The 24520-nt window shown below is 38.3% G+C and overlaps 1 protein-coding gene across 6 annotated transcripts in view; it reads left to right on the top strand.

The window, feature by feature from the left end:
- PTPN2 (protein tyrosine phosphatase non-receptor type 2) overlaps positions 1-20791 on the top strand; it is a 54925-nt gene extending 34134 nt beyond the window's left edge. For 4 of the 6 annotated variants that reach the window (XM_045005075.1, XM_045005077.1, XM_045005079.1 and 1 more), the window contains 4 exons: positions 4974-5183; positions 7129-7287; positions 11980-12173; positions 15804-19803. In XM_045005075.1, coding sequence (XP_044861010.1) covers positions 4974-5183; positions 7129-7287; positions 11980-12173; positions 15804-16011 — 771 coding nt within the window. In that variant the 3' untranslated portion in view covers positions 16012-19803. Of the gene's footprint in view, positions 1-4973; positions 5184-7128; positions 7288-11979; positions 12174-15803; positions 19804-20428 lie in introns of those variants that run through there. The other 2 variants (XM_045005076.1, XM_045005080.1) reach the window with 1 other exon arrangement.
- Positions 20792-24520: the final 3729 nt, after the last annotated feature.

Below are 24520 nucleotides of genomic sequence, written 5' to 3'. Positions count from 1 at the left end.
CTGCCATTTAAGCCCATTGCTTCTTGTCCTCGGAGGGTAAGAAGAACACTTCTTCTCTCTCCTCCTTCTAACAGCCTTTTACGTACTTGAAAACTGTTATGTCCTGCCTCGGTCTTCTCTTTTCCAGACTAAACACATCCATTTTTTTCAATCTTCCCTCATAGGTCATTTTTCTAGACCTTGAATCATTTTTGTTGCTCTTCTGTGGATTTTCTCCAGTATGTCCACATCCTTCCTGAAATGTGGTGCCCAGAACTGTACACAATACTCCAGTTGAAGCCTAATCAGTGCAGAGTAGAGCAGAAGAATACCTCTCATGTCTTGCTTACAACACTCCTGCTAATACATCCCAGAACGGTGTTTGCTGTTGCAAAAAAAGCGTTAGTGTTGACTCGTATTTAGCTTGTAGTCCACTGTGACCCCAAGATCCCTTTCCGCAGTACTCCTTTCTAGGCACTCATTTCCCATTTTGTATGTGTGCAACCGATTGTTCCTTCCTAAGTGGAGTACTTTGCATTTGTCCTTATTGAATTTCATCCTATTTACTTCAGACCATTTCTCCAGTTTGTCCAGATCATTTTGAGTTTTAATCCTATCCTCCAAAGCACTTGCAACCCCTCCCAGCTTGGTAGCACGTCCTCAGACTTTATAAGTGTACTCTCTATGCCATTATCTAAATCACTGATGAAGATATTGAACAGAACCGGACCCAGAACTGATCCCTGCGGGACCTCATTCATTATGTCCTTCCAGCATGACTGAACTGCTGATAACTAGTCTCTGGGAACGGTTTTCCAACCAGTTTTGCACCCACCTTATAATAGCTCTATCTAGGTTGCATTTCCTTAGTGTCTCACATGCCCTTCTAACAAATAAACTATCAAAAGCCTTACTAAAGTCAAGATACAGGATGTCTGCTGCTTCCTTACTATCCACAAGGCTTGTTACCCTGTCAGAGAAAGCTATCAGTTTGGTTTGACATAATTTGCTCTTGACAGATCCATGCTGACTGTTACTTATCACCTTATTATCTTCTAGATAGTTGCAAATTGATTGCTTATTCATTTGCTCCATTATCTTTCAGGGTTAAGAAGTTAAGATGACTGGTCTGGGTTGTCCTTATTTCCCTTTTTATAGATTGGCACTATATTTGCCCTTTTCCAGTCCCCTGGAATTTCTCCTGTCTTCCATGACTTTCCAAAGATAATCGCTAATGGCCCAGATATCTCCTCAGTTAGCTCCTTGAGTATTCATCAGGCCTGGTGACTTACAGACATCTAATTTGTCTAAGTCATTTTTAACTTGTTCTTTCTCTATTTTAGTCTCTTTTGATCCTATCTCATTTTCACTGGTATTCACTATGTTAGATTTCCAATCACCACCAACCTTCTTGGTGAAAACCAAAACAAAAGTCATTAAGCACCTCTGCTATTTCCACGTTTTCTGTCCCCCCCCGAGTAATGGGCCTATCTGTCTTTGGTCTTCCTCTTGTTTCTAATGTATTTGTAGAATGTTTTCTTGTTACCCTTTATGTCTCTAGCTAGTTTGATCTCGTTTTGTGCCTTGGCCTTTCTGATTTTGTCCCTACAAACTTGTGTTATTTGTTTATATTCATCCTTTGTAATTTGACCTAGTTTCCACTTTTTGTAGGCCTCTTTTTTTGATTTTTTTTAGATCATTGAAGATCTCCTGGTTAAGCCAGGTTGGTCTCTTGCCATACTTCCTATTTTTCCTACGTGGTGGGATAATTTGCTTTTGTGCCCTTAATGTCTTTAAAAAATTGCCAACTGTCTTCAATTGTTTTTCCCCTTAGACTTGCTTCCCATGGGATCTTACCTACCAACTCCCTGAGTTTGCTGAAGTCTGCCTTCTTGAAATCCATTCTTTATTTTGCTGTCCTCCCTCCTACCATTCCTTAGAATCATGAGGATGAACTGAAGAGATGAGTTTAAACCTTGTGTGTAAATATGTTGGCTGGCTGATTACATGGTTTTGTTTTGTTTGTTTTGTTTGTAGATGTACCTCTTAATCACATAGAAAATTTACAGGACTGGCAGTATTTCTGTGCAGTCATCCGTTGACGCTGATGAGGAATCTTAAACTCTCTGCAGATTAGAAACTGGATTATAAAACACGATGTTTTCCTTGACTAGACCTCTGCCCTGCCATATATAGTAACGTATAACACAAGATGGTTGTGAACAGGTTAGGTGAGAACAAGTGTGCATCTTACATAGCCTTGAGAAGTTTGGGGTTGCAAAGTGATGAGGACTGTATTTGAGCTAGTTTTGCCTTGCATGAAACTGTTGTGACAAAGAGAGGTCATTCAACAAGTTGTACAGTCAAGCTATCTAGAGGAAGTGTTTAAAGACTGAGCCAGAGTCAAAGGGATCCTGGATCACTTACCAATCTAAGGAGAATTTTTGGATGAACCGTAAATCCACTTTACCTTTGGGGATTTTGGAGGATAGCTCAGCACAATCTATACAACCCCAGAATAGAAACTGGAGCATTAATGTTGCTCTGATGCACTGTTAAAATCATATAAAGATTAAGAGCTGGGCCAAGAGGAAGCGTAGTAACTCACCCAGATTTTGGCAGCACGCACAGAAGCAAATAACAATAGCCAGGGCATAGCCTCAATTGATAAGCTGTTACCTGAAGCTAAAGGATATACCTTGATTCTAGGAAAGAGGTTGGTAGGAATGAAAAGACTAGAAGACAACAACTAGGTCTCACAGCTGATGTGGAATGCTACACCAGCATGCTAATAAGAGGAAATACTTAAACTCATAATTTTAAAGGTAACACATTTTAAAAATGGATTATCTTTTCTCCAAGTACCCAATGGTTACCCTCAAATGTTTTCCTTGGTAGCTAAAACAATTTGTAATTGTGAAATGGAAATGTGCAAATGTCTTGTTTTGAGTGACTCTTTTGTCAATTTGCGGGGGTATGTGTGTATGTATAATATAAAAAAGTAAGAAATTAACAGGAAAAACAATTGCTTTGCTTCTCCTTGGACATTGTGTAAATACAAAATATTGGGGATAATTCACTGGTAAAAGTGCTTGCTTTAAAAAAAAATAAGTAAAACTAGTATTAAGCCTTTGCCTTAGACGAATATTGATAAAGAAAATCTCACTATATTCCTACAAAAGGAAAACCTGTTTCAGGTTTCAAAAATGTAGTCCTATGTGGCAGATATTTACTCAATGCAAACTTTGATTGTTTGCCTCAAAAAGGGCTGCTTGTGAAAGAATCTAAGTCCTCTAACCTGCAGTTTTGTTGCTCACCGGTGATTTAAGTGGGGGTATTGGATTATAGTTCTGCTCTGAAAAGTGGCAGTATAAAAATGGCACCTTAATCAGTGGATATACTCAGTGTGTGTTGAAAATCAAATCTGTTTGAACAAAGACTAATTTTTACTACTCTATATTCCTTTTGGTACAGCAAAGCCAATACAAGTTCAGGAGAAGGAGCTGAAGCTTGTATTGGCTTTGCTGTACTGATAGGAATTTTCTATTTATTCTAACTTGTGCATCAAGAGAATATATGTGAATGTATAAATTGTTTAGTAACAAACTACAAAGAATCATATACTGTTGTCCCCTTCAATGTGTATTACAAGATGGTTGAGTTGCACTTCTATAGTACTTGGCATGCTCAATGTACACTTTCTTCTGCAGAACTTTGAGGGTGCTCAGAACCTTGCAGCATTGGGCCCTAAATGAGGGGAAAAGCAAAAGCTGTAACTGTAGAAGAACTTGTTTCCAGAACAAATGTTGATGCGACACAATAAACATGAACTGAATAATGCTGTTTCAAGTCACTTCGAGTAAATCTGCACTTCATAAAAACTTGCAATGGACTGACCAGGAGAGGATCTCTCTAGTGTCCTGCAAAATGGAAACTATTTTGTCATTGACCTAAAGAAAAATACTTCAGCTTTAATGGAATCTTATTAAATCTTTTTAACTATTCACTTTATGTATCGAGCTCTAGCTATCGTTGTAAGAAAACAGAGAAATAAGATGGTAACATTGGGGAAGTTTAGAGAAAAGTATTGGAAAAACTGATGCCTGGTACTGAGATTGAGGTGGTTTAGTTATGGATATTTAGGATTTTGGAATCTCAAGAAATCAAAGTAAACAAACCCTGTAGCTTGAACAGCTGGGTCTTAGTGAGTCTAGTGGACATGTAGTCAAAGCTGGTTCCTGAAGCTCTCTGGGGTTAATGCAGTTGGGAGGTGTTGGCATAGAGCTCTTCCAAGGAAGGAGGAAAACTTTGCATAATCCCAATAGCCTTTCCATCCACTTATATATGGAACAAGGTTGACTGTTTCCACCAGAAGTGATGTCTAGGGCCTCTTTAAGCCCTGCCTACAGTAGGACTTTCCCATAAACTTTCCCACTGTTGCTACCCTCAGTGGCAGTGCTAGTGTGGACAAGGTTCCAGCAGCTACTGGCAATTTAAACACAGTGTTGCCCACCCCTGCTCAGAGCAGGGATAAACAATATGCAGCTTCAAATGTTGGCAGTCTGCTGGAGCCAGCCCCGTCCATACTGGTGCTCTCACTGTTGGCATCAGTTGAGCTGCACTAGTAGTAGTTAGAGGGAAATTTTAGGGGGAAAGTACTAATGTTAGAATTTTAGTAATGTTAAGGTGGGGAATGGGATCCAAGTAGATATCTTACTATGGCTTTTAAAATGAAAAAAAACAAAATATAACTAAGGTGTCGGTCACAAATAATGACCTGGTGCTTGAAGAAGTGTTATAGTGCCAATTTTTTGTTGGGAACAGTCTAAGGGTGCAAATTTTAAGCAAGCAGTTTGTGTCAACCTGACTAAGAGGTTGAAAATATTGAGTATCTCTTGGCCAAGGCTGATGGACGAGTCTTAAAAAAATAATTATCCAAAAGCAGAAGTACACTTTTTGTTCATATTTTTTTTTGTAATTTTTTTCATTTTTAGAGTGGTGAGTCCAGGATGATATCTCATTATCATTATACTACGTGGCCAGATTTTGGAGTCCCTGAGTCCCCAGCTTCATTCCTCAACTTCTTGTTTAAAGTCAGAGAATCTGGTTCGCTGAGTCCTGAACATGGACCTGCCGTAATTCACTGTAGTGCAGGGATAGGACGCTCTGGCACATTTTCATTAGTAGACACCTGTCTTGTCCTGGTAAGTGTTTCTGTGGTGGCTTTTGTGCTTTTTGATGAGAATTCCTTAAAAATCATATATCTGTAAATAAGCCACACATTTGTGAAGGTAAATGAAGACCCTGTGGAAGCTACTTCGTTTCTCTAACACTTATTCTGATGGCTTAAATAAATGTTTGAGAATTTATATTTTTCCACAAATGTGGGATGAGTAGAAGTTCTTCACAATATAGACCTGTTTTCAAACTGGTGATCTTAATGTGTCTTAGTCTTTATAGACCTTATTTTCAGAGATTTGTAACTTTGCTATTAGCTCTTCACTGTAACCTGAAACTTGTTTGATCAAAGTCAGTCTAGAAGTGGAATTTGCTTTCTAATTTTACAAAACTTGAAGGAAACAGCAGTATAGATAGAAAAATGGTGCAACAGAATGAAGCTTGAGTTTTTTGGTTCTTCTAATATTCCTGTAACTTGAGATTTGATTTAATTTTTTTTAATTTTTTTTAAGTGTTTATATAAAGCTAAACACTCTGAGAGAATAGCCACTATAACTATTGCAAAACATTGTCTATCAGATTAGTGTTCCTGATTCTTTTGGGGGGAAATTACTTTTAATAGGACATAATCATTAGTTCAATTACTGGACATATAGCAAGTAATACATACTGCACTGTTTTTCAAAGTATGTTTACAATGGTATTAGCCGGTCTGTGTTATGCCCCAAATTTGCAAATGGTTTGGTCCACTCATTCTTCTGCCCACATTAGCCCATCATCCTATTGACTATCTGTGTCTTTTCAACTAAGCACCAAATTGTTGTACTCTGAACTACTATGCCCCAATCCTGCAACTTAAACACATTCATGAGTAAAGTTAGGCACATGGAAGTGTATTAAGACTCAGGGCTTAAATTATTTCGAGCATATTGGCGTTAGTTGAAATCACAAACCTCCAGTTGTATTTTAACTTACCTTTTTGTGTTATATAAAAGTATCAGAGGGGTAGCCGTGTTAGTCTGGATTTGTAAAAGCAGCAAAGAATCCTGTGGCACCTTATAGACTAACAGACGTTTTGGAGCATGAGCTTTTGTGGGTGAATACCCACTTCATCGGACGCATGTAGTGGAAATTTCCAGGGGCAGGTAGGGGTGTGTGTGTGTGCACGCACACACACACACAAGCAAGAAGCAGGCTAGAGATAACGAGGTTAGTTCAATCAACTCAGATATTAGGAATGGCAATATACAAAAAGCTGTAGGAGAACACTTCAACCTCCCTGGCCACACAATAGCAGATCTTACGGTAGCCATCCTGCAGCAAAAAAACTTCAGGACCAGACTTCAAAGAGAAACTGCTGAGCTTCAGTTCATCTGCAAATTTGACACCATCAGCTCAGGAGTAAACAAAGACTATGAATGGCTTGCCAACTACAGAACCAGTTTCTCCTCCCTTGGTTTTCACACCTCAACTGCTAGAAGAGGGCCTCATCCTCCCTGATTGAACTAACCTCGTTATCTGTAGCCTGTTTCTTGCCTGTGTGTGTGTGTGCGCGCACACACACACACCCCCACCCTACCTCTGCCGCTGGAAATTCCCACTACATGCGTCCGATGAAGTGGGTATTCACCCACAAAAGCTCATGCTCCAAAACATCTGTTAGTCTACAAGGTGCCACAGGATTCTTTGCTGCTGTTTACATAAAAGTATTTTAAGTGATTTATCTCTTGAGAAATAAACTTAGAAATCAGTTTCAGATGTTAATTTCTCATACAGTTATAACAGAAATGTGGTAGAAAGGTGAATGTATATACTCAGTAGAAATTGTATGACTCAAATATATACTAAAAATTTTCCTTTTTTTCTTTTTTTGGTACTTTTAAAAAACAATTGTCCCACTTTCACAAATTAGGTCAAAACTCTTAGTATAATTAACCAGACTCTTTTTTTCTTATTTTTTTTTTTAAACAGATGGAAAAAAAAGACCCTTCTTCTGTGGACATTAAGCAAGTATTATTGGATATGAGAAAATATCGCATGGGACTTATTCAGACGCCTGACCAGCTAAGATTCTCATATATGGCTGTAATAGAAGGAGCAAAATTTATCATGGGGGATTCAACTATACAGGTAAATGTTTAGAATAAACTGAATCTACTGTAAAAATCCAAATTTGCAATGTTTATATCAATGGGTGATTCAATTTGATGTTCTCTTAACTATTTTAAAACATGTCATTTCTGCATTGGTTAAGCAGGTAAACTTGTCTCTTAATTAAACACTGAAGGGTGTCTTGAAGATACCTAAACAGCTTTGCGTCTCAGCTAAATTTGTAATCCTATATTTTAGTACCCTGCTCTGTGATATATGGCAGGCATACTCTGTACTAATATAAGGAAGGTTAAATCAGGATCTTCAGCTTTTTTTAAAAAACAAAAGAGAGGTTGTGTTTCCAAGTGAAATTGAACAAGGATCTTTTCTCCCTGAATTACCTGTACTTTGTCTGTTAATAAAATATTCTGCTGCTGAAGATTAAAGTTTGCTGTCAGGTAATATTTTTCTTACTGTTATTTCATTAACCAGCTATAGTCAGTATAACCAGATAGATGAGATTAATTGGGTTTATTTAATGCAGGTCATAAGGTTCAAGTTTTATAAGTCACTAGTTCTAAACTTTGTTTTCAATGTACCTTCTGATAATAACACTTACAATAGCTTCAGCCACTAAAGGATGGCTTGTCAAGGAGACACAGAACTCTTTTTGTATGGTAGATCATGTTGTTTTTTCAGCAAGAGGGGAAAGAAAAACAGCGTACTGTAGACAAGTGTAAATTAACTTGACAAACCTACTCCGTTTTCAGAAATAGGATGCCAAATTCAATGTAGCTTTCACTGATTGGGTATTTAATGGAAAAGTTGTGGATGGAGATGTAGATAACTTAAAGCATGTTTATTACAGCTATGCTCCAGCTAGCTGTCTTGTCAAATGTTTCCATCCTACATGCATTCCGTGTTTGTATGTAAATAAATAATTTTACACAACCAATAAACACCAAATAGGTGCAAGATACACACTTACGCTATGTAAGAACTAGGTGGTTGTATTATGACACAGCCTTATGACCAGTATTATGACTATACTTAACTGTTTACACCATTAATGATTTTAGCCAAGAGACACAATTAGGAGTAGCAGTCATTTACTGCAGGCTGCTTTTGGCAGAACTTGGAGTTCACTTCCTGAACATCTTGCTGCTTTGCATACCAAAGGCCATACCTCACATTTCAGTAATGTCACAGTCAAATTACTGAATAGTCTGAGAGACTTTTTTTTAACTGACATATAAATTCCCCCTTTTTAGCATGTGCATGTGCATCACATCCTTCATATCTCTCAATGTGATTGCAAAATATGCTGGTACATAATTGATCCCATTGCATTTAAGAACTTCATGAACTTTTGGGTAAACAAAGATGTCAGCTTTAATTTGAATTTTCCTTGCTGCTCTTCACAATTTTATTTAAAAATGTTTGTTTAGCTTAACTATAGCACAGGAGAAAATTGTTACTTGATTTATTGTATGTGATGGATTTAAGTTACTTGCACAATAGAATAGAAATATGGACATTGATTTTGTCCTATACAGATATACTTTGATTTGATGTGTTACTTATCAAATGGTAAATTTTGATTTTTCTTCTTCTGTTCAAGATTTTTAAAAAAATTGGACTGCAATGTCAACTTGAATTGTTTTAACTGACATCCAGAAACTTTATTTACAATGCCCTTTAAATGTGTTTGGATTTTTGGTGTCTACTGAAAAAAGATGGATGGATTTTTCTGCTCTCATTTGTTTAGAAGGATCTCTGGGTAGGCTTAAGAGTAACAGCACTGAATGTGTGCTCAGGCTGTTTGTTTCTTCCTAGTTCTTTTCTCTGTATGTATGCGCCTGCTTGCTGCCTGTCCATTTAGTTTCAGTTTCAGCTTCGATGTTGCTGGGATAGGGCATGTTGCATCAACAGTGAAACTGGTTATTTACAAAGTGCTGTCAAATGCATACGTTAAACTGAAAATGTAAAATGGAAAGGATTAGAGAACTTTTCTCTGATCAGGTTAGGGATTATTTGGAACAGTACATTAAAAAACCTTGAACATTTTAGTATAGACTGCCTTTCTGGGACCAGCGAGAAATAACTCGGACTATGGTTACACAAGAGAGCTTACAAAGTTCTGTCGTGTAGCTGCTCTAAGATGACAGGAGAGAGCTCTCTCATCGACTTCATTAATCCACCCCCAGCAGGCGGCGGTAGCGATGTCGGCGTGAGAAGCTCTCCTGCTGACATAGCACTGTCCATGTCGACCTTTAGGTTGACGTAACTTATGTTGCTCACGGGGTGGCAAACCCCTGAGCAGTATATGTTATACCAACATAAGTGGTGGTGTAGACATAATCATAGTGAAGGTTAAGACAAACTCCACTTCTCTTGTGTTAATGTCTCCAGCTTTTGAGGTTTTATGCTCAAAACTTGTAATCATGAAGTCTCAAGGGGCTGCCGACGTAGATGTAATTACACAGCGTACTGTGCAAGCATTCTTCCAGTAAATGAGACTGGCTTCCCCATACTCAATCTCTTTATGTAGTTGCCTGACTCTTTTTCTGGAAAGCTCTAATGTTTCTGTTTACAGCAGGCCTTTGAAATTCACTAGGGAGAAAACCCTTTGGCTAGAGAAGTGCTTTTTCTTCGTCCCATGAAATTCCATTTAAGTTTGGCTGAAATATGAACTGTTCAATTCCTATTTCCCTTCTCTTGCTTGTGACCCTCAAGGAAACTGGCATGAACATTGTAAAGAGATTGCTGATGCCAACACAGCACATGGGTATTTACAAAGTGTACTGGAAGCTGCCAGGGTAGTGAGGAAGGGTGGGAAGAGTTGGTACATGGCCTCAGCATCCCATCTCCTCTCCACTCCCCTGCGGGCTCCATACGGGGCAGGGCCTTTTGGGGAGGTAGGTTGAAGAGCCTGGGTGCCATACTCCCCATGACCGTCTCCTGGATTCAGCACATGGTGCTAGCTGCTACCTGCTAATGTAGTTAGTCCTGTAGCTAAAGTGGTAGCAGTCTGTGTGCTGCAGTGCTGAAGGTTCAGGTTTCAAACCCTGCTGAAGATGCATGATGTGGGTTGGTGAACTTTAGTCAATAAAATGCTTTCCACCTTTAATCTGCTGGCACCTTCCTTGTTCCTGTCTTGCAATGTTTATATAAGACCATACTATCACCTGTAACTGTATTTTATTTAAATATTTAAGCACTGTGCCAGTCCACCACCTGCATATCACTTTGGGTCCACAGGATGTGAGCACTTTTTTGAGGTTTTAGAAGTGGGGCAAGCAGATGACCTTTTCAGGGAGTGGGGCAGGGAAGCATTTCCACGATCGAATCCAATAAACTCTATTTTTGACATCCACAGTGTTCTCAGCTGTTGGTTTTTTTTGTTTTTTTTTTTGGGAAGGAGGGGGAAATTGTTTTAATATAGGTTTCTAACTGGTGACCATCACTTATGTATCTCAATTTAGTAAAAGTTTGCCTGAATAATAACTTTATTCTTGGTGGATAAATTATCCTTTGCAATGACAAGACTCCCTGGCAAACTGTTTGCATTTTGAGCTCTATCTCTGCAAATAAAACACAGGTCGCTAGGGAAACACTTGTTTAAATGGAATCTTAGCTGTCCTGGAGTCATTTAGTATCCACTTTTGAGCTCATCAGGCAACAATCCATAGCAATGTTATCAATACACAGTTAATTTTCTAATCACTTCATAATCTGCAGGATTATGAATGCTGATTGCAATATGTAGTTTTCTAATAGACTCCCACTTCTGACCCATCTGATACACACAAATAAAAGGTTTTGTTTTCCTGAAGGGAATCTAATCTGTAGTCCCAGGAGGAAGGCATACTAGTTCATTAAAGGAATTCAAAAAAAAAAAAAGTATCCTTGTTTAAAACTATTGGAAATTCCAAAGGGACTGTGTATTTATATGGACATGTACAGCTGTACTTTCTTGTAGTTGTCAGATCATCTTGGACATTTTTATCCAGTTCTCTGGATTTTACACAGGTTTATGACCAAGGTGGCTGATAACAAAAGCTTTGGATTTACATGGAGTTGTAGAGCAGCAATGCTCATATCAGAAACTGTCTTAATCAAAAAACACTTTTCACATCTGCTGTTATCTCTTGTGAAGAACACTTGTCAATATTTTGTCTCCTGCAAATGGTAGAGATAACTAGTTACACCACTGTCACTTTTTTAATACTTTTTTCTTGAATAATGATTTAGCATTTTTTTTTAAATTGTTGTAGTATTGTTTCTTGCTCTTGGGTATTACAGAGAAGGCAATGGTTATCTGTTTAATCAGATCGACTTTTATAGATCTCTGCAGGTATTCTGTCATGTTCAAGACCTTTACCTTTTTTATTGCCATGAGTTTATAGCTGTAACTTTCACTTGCAGATTTTTGTTAATCCTGGGCAGATTTCTGTGCTGTATACTTTTCTAACAACCGAATTTCCCTCAAATTAGTCTTGGTTTTTGTGTTACCTGACGCAAGACTGATGGGTGTACTTGTTCTGTTCAGTGTAAATAAGGGTATCACTGTGTGGCTTACATCTTTGTTATCTAGAAATTAATTTTTATATAATTTTTTAATTTACATTTTTATGTATATGATCATTCTGTGGAAGACTTCTTTATTCAAAGATACAGCTTTCACAATCTTGAGAAATGTTATTCAAAAATGTGTTTTCTCACTCTTAGAAACGGTGGAAGGAACTTTCTAAGGAGGACCAAGCACCATGTTCTGAGCAGTCTCCTCCACACCCAACCAGAATAAATACAGAGAAGTACAATGGGAATAGTGTGAGCATAGAAAAACAGGAGCAAATGGGGGAGAAAACAAATACTGAACTGTCCACTAAAGTACAAGATACTATGGATGGAAGCATTGAAAGGTAAGCAACATGGAAAATTACTTGGGGCTGTGTTTTTTTTTTTTATTTTTTTTTTTTTTAATACAAGTCCTCTTATCCTGGAGTGGGGTTGCCAACTGTCTAATCACACAAACCCAAACACCCTTGCCCTGTCCCACCCCTCCTCTGAGGCGTTGCCTGACTCACTTCATCCCCTTTCTGCATGGCTGGCTTGCTCTCCCCCACCCTCACTCACTTTTACCAAGCTGGGATAAGGGGTTGGGGTGTGTGTGGGGGGAGGGGGCTCTGGGCTGGGGCCAAGGGGTTCAGAGTGTGAGGGGGCTCTGGGCTGACCTTGGGGCAGAGGGTTGGGGTGCAGGAGTGGGTGCAGGGTGCACGCTGTGGGAGGGAGTTTGTGCTGGAAGGGGCTTAAGGCTGGGCTAGGGGGTTGGGGTGGAGGAGGGAGTGCGAGGTGCAGACTCTAGGAAGGAGTTTGGGTTTGGGAGGAGGATCAGGCCTGAGGCAAGGGATTGGGATGTGGAAGGGGGTTTGGGGTGCTGGCTCTGGGAGGGGGATCAGGGCTGAGGCAGAGAATGATGGGTGTAGGCTCCGGCCAGGCAGTGCTTACTTCTGGCAGCTCCCAGTTTGACTTCAGTAGCCTCAGGGAGATAGAGCCCGATTCCGGGAGACTCCCAACAAAACCGGGAGGGTTGTGTTAGACATGGTTTTATTCAGTCTTTGATAACACTTTAGTTATTCCCTGTTCAGTACTTTTAAATAAGTAGGCTTTAAGAAAAGAAGAGAAAACAACAAGCTGGCTGGGAATGGAAAGGCTTACAGCACAAGGTTTAAAGTGTCATTCTTCAAACACTCTAGAACAACAGTTGAAAGGACTGAACTACTCCTTCCATCTCATTGAGTTGCTAACTTTGGAACTTACTGTTCATTAAGGCTTCAAACTTTCAGATAAAAAGGCTGTCTAAGGCCTGGTCTTGACTTGAAATTTAGGTCGACGTCACATTGCTCTGGGCTGTGAGAAATTTCACACACTGTGTGAAGTAGTTAGGTCAACGTAACCCATGCTATAGGTGCAGCTGGGTCACCGCTGACCTAGCTACCACCCCTCAGGTGGGGGTGGGGGGGGGGGGGAGAGTAGATTTACTATGGCAATGAGAAAAAATCCTTCTGTCCCTGTAGTAAGGGTTTAGTGTAGACCTGAGAGGCAGTAGCTAGGTTGATAGAAGGGGTTAGGTTAACCTAACTACTTCATACAAGGTGTGACATTTTTTCACAGCCGTGGGTGAGGTAGCTAGGTTGACCTGAGTTTTAGGTTTTAGGTGTAGCCTAGGCTTAAGTGTCTATGGTACAAGTGCTACAGCAGCATAGTTGTAGCACTGCAGGCGTGCCATTGTAGCCCTTGTAGCAACATACAAGATACAGACTTCTGCTAGAATAGCAGTGTTGGCCAAGGGTGTGAAAATGTGTGATCCCCTAACCAGTGTGTCTGTACTGGCTGAAGTTTCTAATGTAGATACAGCTATACTAGCAAAATTGCATTTATATCAGGATAGCTTGTTTCATTTTATGGGGGGAGGTTTTACTATGCCAGTACGAAGAGCAGTTTTGCCATAGGGTTGCCAGTTTTGGTTGGATGTATTCCTGGAGGTTTCATCACAATCAGATGCACAAATCAGGTGACTGCTTGGCTTGCAAAGGGCAGAAATAGTAGTGGTCCTACAAGTACATGGCATCAGTTTTTCACCACAGTGGTAAATGCAGTGCTAACTTCTCTAAATAAACGTTTATGGTATGAGTTTCAGAAGTAGTACACACCAATAGGCCCAACAGTAGTCAGTGGGAGCTGTTGGTGCTCAATACCTCTGCAAACTGGACTACACAAGGGCCATATTTTATCCTCCATCTTTGTACCAACTTCTCATTGTTATCAGTAGGAAGTCTGTTGTGGATTGAAGGTACAAGTAGTGTGTGGGTATGTTTTCACTATATCCTTGTTAACTCAAGTGATGAAAACCTGAGGCTGAGCACCCTGGTTAGCTTACTTCTGGTGTGAGAGGCCACAGAACAAAGTCATACTTGAGTTACTGTGTCCTCACTGGTTCTGCACTCGGCACTGTGTATTGTTAGGACCTGTGGGATCATGTCCCATGGTTCTTTTTGTTGCAATAAACTGAGCTGCTCTGATCTTTCCCAGTGAGTTATGGGAGAACTTGTTTGTTGTTTTAGATATCTGGGGAATTGTGAAGACACTGGAGGACTATCGGCATCAAGTGATTTAGCCTGTGTCTTCACTGGAAAGTGTGTGGGTTATCAGTCTGAGGGAAAGTGTCACTCTGGTTGTAGCCTGCAGCCTCAGATGTGCCAGCCAGCCCAGATTGAAAATACCACTAAACCAGTGGTTCCCAAACTTTAACAACCTGTGAACCTTTCACTAAAATGTCAAGTCTCGCAAACTCCCTCCTAAAAATGAATATATCCAGGGATTTTTCTCCTTTACCTGAGTATAAATTATAAAAGCTGTGATCTTGGGAATATGAAATTTGTTTTTATGATGCACTATTTATTATTAATTATTATTTATCATTACAATATTTTATTACATTATGAAAACAGCACCACTCTCTTTCAAGATCTCACTTTTGTAGCTTGTATCACTTTGAATAAGCCTGTTATAAGACAAGGCTCCTATGTTTCATCAAGGAGTATCAGATGTGAAACAGTATGAAGGTATTTAAGAAGCCAACTCAAAGAGTTCCTCCTACACAAGCATTCAGGTCTTGAGCAGTCCAGGCAAACAACACACGTTCCAAAAAGGTGGAAATTGTTCTTCATAATCATTTTAAAAACAACACTAGCTGCCAATTTAATTTAAAAAAACAGCAAAAAATATCCACCTCCCTTTCCATTTCTTATAGGGAGTCTTGAAGTTTAAATCTCCTCAGTGTGATAGATATGCTTGCTTTGATCTGCTTAGCTCTTGGAAGTCCAGGGGCTGCTGGCCCTGTGCTGCCTGGGGTCCCTAGGAACAGCTCTGTCCACCATTAGGGATTTTTTTCCCTGAGACCCCCCCCTGTAACATTTCACAAACCCCAGTTTGGGAACCACTGCACTAAACTCATGAGGGTTTTGTGTGTGTGGGGATAGGAGGGTTGCAGGCAACAATCAAGAGCGAGCCTGAGTTACCTCTTCAGTGAAGATAACCCTCAATGAGCGCTTTTTTGTACATTCTATATGTTCTATATTAATATAGAAAAATACATATACATACAAAATACAGAAAAACCTCAGTCACTGAATGAAGCCAGAGTTCTGTGTGGGGGGGAAAATGGGATCTTGCAATTAAGATTATCATGCGCAGGCAAGAGGGGGCAGAATTAAGGTTGCAACTCTGGTATTGCCTAAGTTTCTGATGTTTGACTTGGCAACCTTAATGTTAAAACAGCGTGGGTATTTAATGAAACTGTTCAGATAATTAGAGTAGCACAGAGTAAAGACCATTCTCGTCAACATTCCCTCCTTCACTGTTTTATTCCTAAATGGCACAAATTGGTTAACTGTTCTGTGGGTTGGGTTGGGTTGGGTTGTGGGTGTTTTATCCTAATCTCTTGAGGAATTACTCCTATTCCACAACCTATTTTTTTTTCTCTCTTTTAGTACTGTTCGGAAACGGCTGCGAGAGGATAGAAAGGCTCACACAGCCCAGAAGGTGCACCAGATGAAACAGAAGCTAAGTGAGACTGAAAGAAAAAGAAAAAGGTGGTTATATTGGAAACCTATTCTCACTAAGATTGGGTTTGGTACAGTCATTTTAGTTGGAGCTTATTCTTGCTGGAAACTGTATTTTCAAGAACATTCCTTGTAAGTAAAAACTTATTTGCACTGTGAGCCTGTCTACGGTAGCAGCTAATCTTACTGCAAGTCAGTCACTAGGGAGTTTGACTTTCAGCAGCAAACTCCTTAACACCTAAAATCGGTGCAGTTTAGAGACAAACTAGATAAGTGATGTAAACTGATCAGTCAGCATCTCAGGACTTTCACAGCAGGTACTTCTGAAACCAAATGGCAAATTGCTACCCAGAATAAAGTTGTTCGTTTGTTTGTTTTAAATAAACAGATACAAACTTTGTGTAACTGTATTTATATACTTTTAAAAATGGTATTCCACTGAATCTAGATACATAGACCCTGAGCCATGAAAATTTAACTATCGCGGCTGTCTGGGGTTTAATTTACATGCCTGACATAAGCAATAAACAGTGTGTTATCATTTACATTATTAATGCAAAGAAGTTATCCTTAAATGTGTGTAATGTACTATTGACATAGGCATCAACATTTTATATTCTTATGACCCAGGATAAATATATTTTATAACTGCATATTTAATCTTACTTTTTGTAGCTAACTGTACTTTTAAAAACTTAGTGTGTACAAATTTATTTGACCAAAAAAAAATAATTTGATTTTGGAACTAAACGTAAAGGATCATTTGTGCACAGTGTATCCATTCCCTACGTTTCAAGATTTTGAGACTTTCGATATGAGCAGCTAGGGTTCTGATGAAGCACTTTTCAGTTTCTACTCTGTACGCTGCATTCCTTTTATTTATTTTTTTTGTTTTGTTTTTGCGGTTTCCTTATTTAAAGAAGCTTTAAAAAGCCTTTTTTTTTTTTTTTTTTTAAATAAAGCTGTTTGCTAGCCCTAGACCTAGAGGCAAATTGTTAAACTGATTAATGGAAGTTGTATTAAGACTTCAGCTACTGTCTGAAGCTCTAGTTTTGTTAAAGTTCTGACATTCCATTAAATGTGAAATGATATTTTGTGTCTCATCTTATTATTTTTTTTTTAGTTTTATTCCATGTAAATAATAAAAATCTATCACCCATCAATAATGGCACATTGAATGCAACTTAAAACTGATTTAACTTTGTGGAAAAACTTGTTTAAAAATTAATGGAAAGCATTAGCTACAGAATATAGATGAATATTGTCAACTATTTGATAACATTTTATTAACTGTGACAAAGTCTTAAGGATGCCAGATCTATTTAAGGTACTTTTTTAATTTGCCTCTCACCATAGTAAACACAATAGTTAGCCACTTCATCAGGAATAGTAGATGAAGGAAGTACTTATTTACCTTTGGATCAGTTTGAGATGGATCATACATTTTTCACTGTTTATACAAAAAAGTGTATCTAATAGCTCTTTTCCTAGCTCCATTGTTCACTTTCTTTTCTTTCTGCCACTGGACTGCTGGGTGACCTTGGACAGATCACTACCTCACTGCCTCAGTTTCCAAATGTGTAAAATGGAGATAATGATACTGTGATCTCCTTAATAAAGCACTTTTAAGAGGTCTCCAGCCACCTGCAAGCTCAGTAGCAAGAGGTTAAACATGAGACGTAAGCCAAGTTGCTATTTCTTTGTAGTGCAACTAGATGACTAAACAACATACACTTCTGAGGAGTGTCTCATGGACGTTAATAGATTTCCATAGGTAACTCCAGACAGCGTGAATAGGAGTAAAATGTGTAATACTCCTGGTATTAGTAGAAGAATGAGACTTCAGGTGATAGGCTTATAGTATTCAGAGCTGTGTTTCTGTAAGACTGCCATTAAAACAAAATGGCAACTTGTACTGGAACCATGGCAGAGCCAAGATTTAGTAATTGCTTTGGCACATACAGTAAGTTTGGTTACTTGTTGTAAGTAGGTATTTTAAGGATAATACAATAAAGTTCAGTAATGCTAAATTCAAGACCGTAAGCAATTGAGGGGAGAGTGCAGATTTTGTGTTTAGGAAGGGCTTGTCCCAACAAATACCTATTTTTTTTAACCTTCAGCTGTTCTAACGCTAATCAACCTCCAGCCTAAAGGCAGTGCATTAGTCTTTCCATCATATATCTTCTAATCTTCCCATATTTCTTTTCTTTTGTAAAGTGTCTTACAAACAGCTGGGTTTTATTTATGGGAAAATGTAAGTTGTGCCATGAAGTACTATTATAAAAGTGAAATAAGATCTTCATATCCTAAAGTGCTTAAAGGAAAACAGTTAAGAAAAAAAATCTCCAAGAAATGATGATATCCCTTTCTCTGAAATTGCAAGTCTCCATTTATCTCCTGACTCAGCAGCAGGATTTTTCCAGGCATTTTCTGCTTCCCTCTGATAACAAGCTCTAAATGCATCTTTGAACGCCCTAATTTGAATTCTTATACCTGACTCCATCTAAACTCTGTCTTCTACATTGCCCAGACCCCAAGAACACTCTTGGTCTCTTGGGAACGTTCATGTATGCTCACATTGTGTTCACTCCTTTTCACACCATAGAGTAGCATTTGTAAATGAATTTGGTAATTCATGAGTAAGCTGTGTTTGGTTGGCTTGGCTGCATCATTAACAACCAGGCTGTGAAAACATCTGTAACAATTGTTAAGGATCACACCAGTGACAGGCAAAAATATTTTAAATTCTGATCTGCTGCGGTATAAGGTTGGGAAAGAAGCTTAAAGAATTAAGCCTTTTACCACATTCCAGGAAGGAGCTTTGTGTAAAATCCTAGTTCCATTTAAAATCAATGGCAAAATGCCCACTGACTTTTTAGTGGGGTTAGGATTTCCTCTTTTGTCTTTAGTTCATAGCACTTTACAGGAAGGTGGTTGTTAGAAAATCTAGGCTATGCATATTTTGCTGTTTTTTATGGCAGTTAAGTCAAAAGAGAACATGAGACAAGTCTTCACTTCTGAGATATTATATCCTGATTGGCGCACTAGTTCTGAAATGCTGTTGAGCTTCTGATTCGAATCTTGACTGTGATCCTTTTTCCCCTGCATGTATTTGTTTTCCAGAATAATTAAATATAATTGGAGCATAGTAGAACTTATTTTTTTTAATTGGATCACTTTAAAGCTGACATTCAGATGATTAGCTTCATACAAATCTCATTCACCTTTTACCAAGTAACAAACACCTGAATCTCCGTTATATGTAGCACATTCTAGTTTTATAAGGATTGGAATCTTGGTTTTCTATTCGATTTTTTTTTTCCTGGCAGGGGAAATCTATTGTTTGCAATGGCACCACTTACTGTGTTGAGTGCCCCTCGATCTTTTAAATATTTTCCCCACTACTTGTTGAGCAGGAGTTATCCAATAGCAATAATTAAATACAGTCTAAAGTAAAGATTTGGAGAAATTACAGGTGCATTTTAGGGAAATTTAATTTGCAAATGAAACTTACTTAACTTAATTAAACTTTTGGAACATTACATGTTCCATTTCATTAACTGATGTATTTTTATTTTTATATAGTATTTTCAAAATATACAGTATAGTGCAAATGGACAATTAAAAAAAAAAAGGCAGGTAGGTATGAAAAAGGCTTGAAGTATAATAGAGGCCAACAACATTGTACCTTTTCATTTATTAGACTTTAAATGTCAGATTTTTGGATGACTGCACAAGAAACTTATGTAAATTGATTGAGTTAACTTATGGGAAAAATTGTCATTGTGGTCAGGTGATTTAAACTACAGGGTGGAATTTGGCAAAGTTATAATTGTGTGATAGTCTTCCTGCCTTTTAAAGCTGTTTTTTAATTGGCTTCAGCTCAGTCTCACTCTTTTGTGTACTAAAAATAAATGTGTTCAAAATATTTCATCTGTCTGAGTCTTTATTTGCATTAAAAGGCCTGATATGTGGAAAAATCTTTTTAACATGCTGTCAATTAACTTTAAGAAAAAATTACTGTGCTCTGGAAGAAATCAATGTGGGTTTACAAATGTTGGTTCTTTTCATTTGTTTCTGGTCATATAGGATTTGCTTTATTAAAAATGTTGTTTTGGAATTCCCTCATTCAGACAAGAGAATTTAGACTTGGAATGTCACTTTGCTTTGAACTGTAACTTCTAAAACAGGACTGGAATTCAGATTTCAAAAAGCAGTTATTAGGCCCTGGTCCAGCAAAATACTCACGGAGTCCCACTGCAGTCAATGGAACTACTCACATGCTTAAAGTTAGGCATGGGCTTTAGTGACCTGCTGGATTGGGGAATCTCCAACCTGCATTTGCCTTATCTCTTCTGAAAAAGATTTGGCATTTCAAACAGTTTTACTATGGATAGTAATGGAGTAAATAGTCTGAGAAACGAATGTGAAAAATGGGAACAAATTCTCAGTTTGGGGGTTTGCCGTACAATTATAGTGACTTCCAAGCCCTTAGTCTGTATTGATTTTGTCTTTACTGAATCGGTGACTTTGTTTTGCGTTGTATGTCGTAGGCCGAGACTGACTGACATCTAAACCTCCAAGTCTTGTGAATATTCTGCATCTATAAATTGCAAACTATTGACATGCAAGGCAAGATATGAACCCCTCTCCGGGAACAAAAGTGAGGTCTGATAAATACCAAGAAGGCCTCATAATTATCTGTTTACAACGTAAACTACATCCAGGGGATGAAGAACACCACCAGCATGCTACTTTGCAAAACAAAATAACTTGCTGTCTTCTGTGTTTTTTATAATGCCTGTATTAATTGTAGAAAGATGTAAAAGAAATAAACTAGAAAATACTTTGTACTGCCATTTTTATTGTATTTTTATACGATTTTGGCAGCATTAAATATTTTTTTTAATTGACAACATACTGTTGTGTGCGCATTATGTTAGGGAAAAACTATTAAATCCCAGTTTTCTTGAAATACTGTTTATCTCAAGGCTTTCTTTTTCTTACCCAACTGGAAAACTACAAATTTTATGCTGAGTATTGAGAGCCTCCATTAGGAACTCTGCCTGTTGTTTTCCAAACATTCCGTTCATAATGAAAACAAGGATACTTGAATACTTGGTTAAGTAACTCTTTCCATGTCTGTTCTAATCTTATGCATAAGATTCTTGCACTGGATTTTGCAGAGGAAGCTGCCATATGATATTATGGTTGGATTTCCTTATTTGTCCATTTAAAATCTCAAACTTCTATTTCCCACAGGCATAACTGTTGCACTATGCCAATTACTGCCAATGGGCGTCTCTCTATAGCTTCAATGGGTTCATGCCTTTAAATTAATATTCTATGTATACTGCTGAATTTACACCTTAATATTTGTGCAGTATGGCCAAGTTAACAATCACTGTAGGGAACAGAACTGAGTTTCATATGCCAAATTCAGAGGTAGTGTGCAAGATAAGTTAGTCTATTAGAGTTCAAAGAACCTCAACAAAAATGGTTGTAATGGTTTATGTTGGAATAGCATGCATACTGAAGGACCAGAAGTATAAATCCAAAGTAGGCATTTCTATACCTATACTCTCTCATTAGTTGCTGTTCTTCATGCACCCTTCTCTTCCAGCCACTCAGAATCAGTTAAATCAATTTAATTGACTCCCTCAAACCCATGTACTGATCTTGATTGTTTTAGCACTAATCCAAGGCCCTCTGTGTTGTATGGCAAACTAGACCTGGATTCTGTATTCCTCAGGAAATTCTGTGGCAGCTTAGGTGAACTTAAAAATTGAGGGGTTTGTTGAATTAAAAAGGAAAGTCTACAAGTCAATAGAGTAACGCTTTGTAAATTATTTTGATACTCAATTTCTTTTGTGCTGTCCATACTTTGTTTTTAGGTTGTAGCAGACTTCTGTATTGACAGTATCTAACTGCACTTCTGAAGCAGTCAGGGGTGAGGAGATAGTGTTGGAACTGGGTCTTAAGTGAGGAAGAATGTGAGGTATTTTGAGGTAAGCATATCTAGTTTAATGTTTCTGTTGAAATGAGCAGTAGAGAAATACTTAATGTTGGGTTTTGAGCTCCCAATTCAGGAAAGCATTCCTACTCAAGATAGCACTAAAGAATGTTTAATTGCCCTGAATTAGGGATGCTTTTCTGAACTGGGGCCTAAATTATAACTTTGGTTTTAGGTTTAATATCTTTTGAGATTAATATTAATCATGGAGATGAATAGTTCATGCCCAGAGCTATTGTTTCAGGCTGTGTGGAGACTTAGTTACCACTTCACTTATATTTTCAAGGCTTTCTTTGCACCCAGGAGGCTAGAAATACTTGTTAAAATGAAAACTCAGAATCTAGAGCACAGTTTTTGGCAGCATATTCCCTGGCTGTGAACTACATAGGACCATACTTACATCTCTTTACATATTTCTGTGTGACCCCCCCATGACTTTCATGCCTTTGAATCCCATAACTTCATATTAATTGGGCTTTCAAAAACAGGAGGTTAAATTAATGAATTTAGATAATGAAGTAAACATTATAAGGTAGGATTCTTGTAAGCCTACAGATCTGAAAATCTGCACTTGTTTTTCATAGTTCCTTTATCATGCTACTATAAATATTCATAATACTTTTACCAATGACAGAAATGCAGCTAGCTGCTTTTTTGTGTGTGGCAATTTGGATACAGCCAGTTAAAATGCGGTGGTCCAAATCCTACAATAAATGAAGTACTTTCTTTTAAGTACTTAATACAGTACTTAAGTAGTGAATGCTGACTTAAAACTCATGACCTTTTTTCTGCCTCAGCTTAGGAGTGAATTTGTTTTGGAAATTGATAAAATGTAGCTTACATGTTTGAGTTTTCCAAAAAGGAAACTAAAGGATTTTCATACTTTTTTTGTTTGTTTTTGGGGTGGGGGGGAAGGCACTAAACTAAATATTGTATACAAAATCAGGCTGAGGCTAGTGGAGACATACAGAATTGAGTAATCTCATCAATGCTCACTCTCCCATCTGCTGGGAATGATGTTGCTGCAGGGCCTCAAAGCAATCACTTTGATTCCCAACAGCTGAAACTACTCAATAGGCCCAGCCAAATAAAGAGAGCTTATGGGAACAACTTTTTTTAAAAAGGTCAAAATGAAACTGCATTGTACAAGGCCCATAGAGCTGGAAAAGGCCTGAGGTAATAAAATATTTTTTCACAAAAACAAGCTAACAATTATTCTGCGATCTTTAAATGCCTGTTTGAAAGGTCCAATGCTGTCCCTCAAATCTGTCATTCCCACTAACTTCAGAGGGCACTCTACTGTATTTGTATGAGTAGTAGGCCCCAGTCAAGGAGAGGCTTTGTGCTTTACAAATACCTAGTAAAACATTGCCTACTACTTGATTGCAGGAGCAGGGCCTAAATTAAGCTACTGGGTGTAATAAATATGAAGTAGTGAAGGTAACTAGTATATAGCTGTGAACCTCAGTTTGCAATTTGTAAGATTTGGTCTTTTGGATTTAAGAGATCTGAAAGGAGGTAGATGTGCAGCTGTAAACCCTTACTGACTGTAGTGGGACTATTCATGAGTAAATTTACAGGATCAGGTCCTTCCTGAAGAGCTTTTCAGAAGCAGGTCAGGGTAACCGCTTGTGGTACTAAAGGACCCCACTAAAGCTCTTTCTGCAACTGACTCACCACAAGCAGCTCTTGCACTCATTGAGGACTGTAACTGTTTTCTTAATTTGATGAATGTTAAGCCTTGGGTCTTGTCCCAATTCCCAGTTAAGCATTCTGGTTCCCTAAATTCTTGCAGCTTCAGTTAAATACAGTAGGTCAGATTCTAATCTGTTACAGTGGTGTAAATCAATTCAAGTTTCTCCAGGTCCCGACCATGGGAACCAGGTCTCTAATCTAGCTCAGCATTTTTTCCTTTGATTTTCAATTCAGTCCTGCAAGGGGTGAGCTCTCAGGCTAGGATCCAACAAAGTTCTTAAGTATGTGAGTACTGTTGATTTTAAATGGGACTGTTTGTGCCTCCAGTTAAGTAGATTGCTAAATACTCAAGTTGTGTCCCTCTCCCACCTTTACACAGTTAAGTCCTTAAACTTGCGTAATGTTCAGCTAGAGATGAGCTGCTCCCTACAAAAGTTACAGGTAGTGCTTTTCTTCCTGAAGGATCACTATGTTGTTAGTATAAAGAACAGGAGTACTGGTAGTCTCTAAGGTACCAACAAATTTATTTGTGAGCTACAGCCCACTTCATCGGATGCATAGAATGGAACACAGAGTGAGGAGCTATATATACATACAGAGAACTTGAAAAGGTGGGAGTTGCCCTACCCACTCTAAGAGGTTCATTAAGATGAGCTATTGTCAGCAGGAGGAAAAAAAAACCTCTTGTAGTGGTAGCCCATTTAAGACAGTTTGACAAGGTGTGAGGCTACTAAACATGGGGAAATAGATTCAATGTGTGTAATGGCTCAGCCATTCCCAGTCTCTATTTAAGATTAAGTTGACAGTATCTAGTTTGCATATTAATTCAAGTTCAGAAGTTTCTAGTTGGAGTCTGTTTTTGAAGCTTTTCTGTTGCAAAATTGCCACCTTTAAATCTGTTACTGCGGGGCCAGAGAGGTTGAAGTGTTCTCCTACT

Source organism: Mauremys mutica, chromosome 2 (assembly GCF_020497125.1).
Source record: "Mauremys mutica isolate MM-2020 ecotype Southern chromosome 2, ASM2049712v1, whole genome shotgun sequence".
NCBI classification, from domain to species: Eukaryota; Metazoa; Chordata; order Testudines; family Geoemydidae; genus Mauremys; species Mauremys mutica.
The sequence above is the reverse complement of the archived record's forward strand: the minus strand, read 5'-3'. Positions and strand labels throughout refer to the sequence as shown.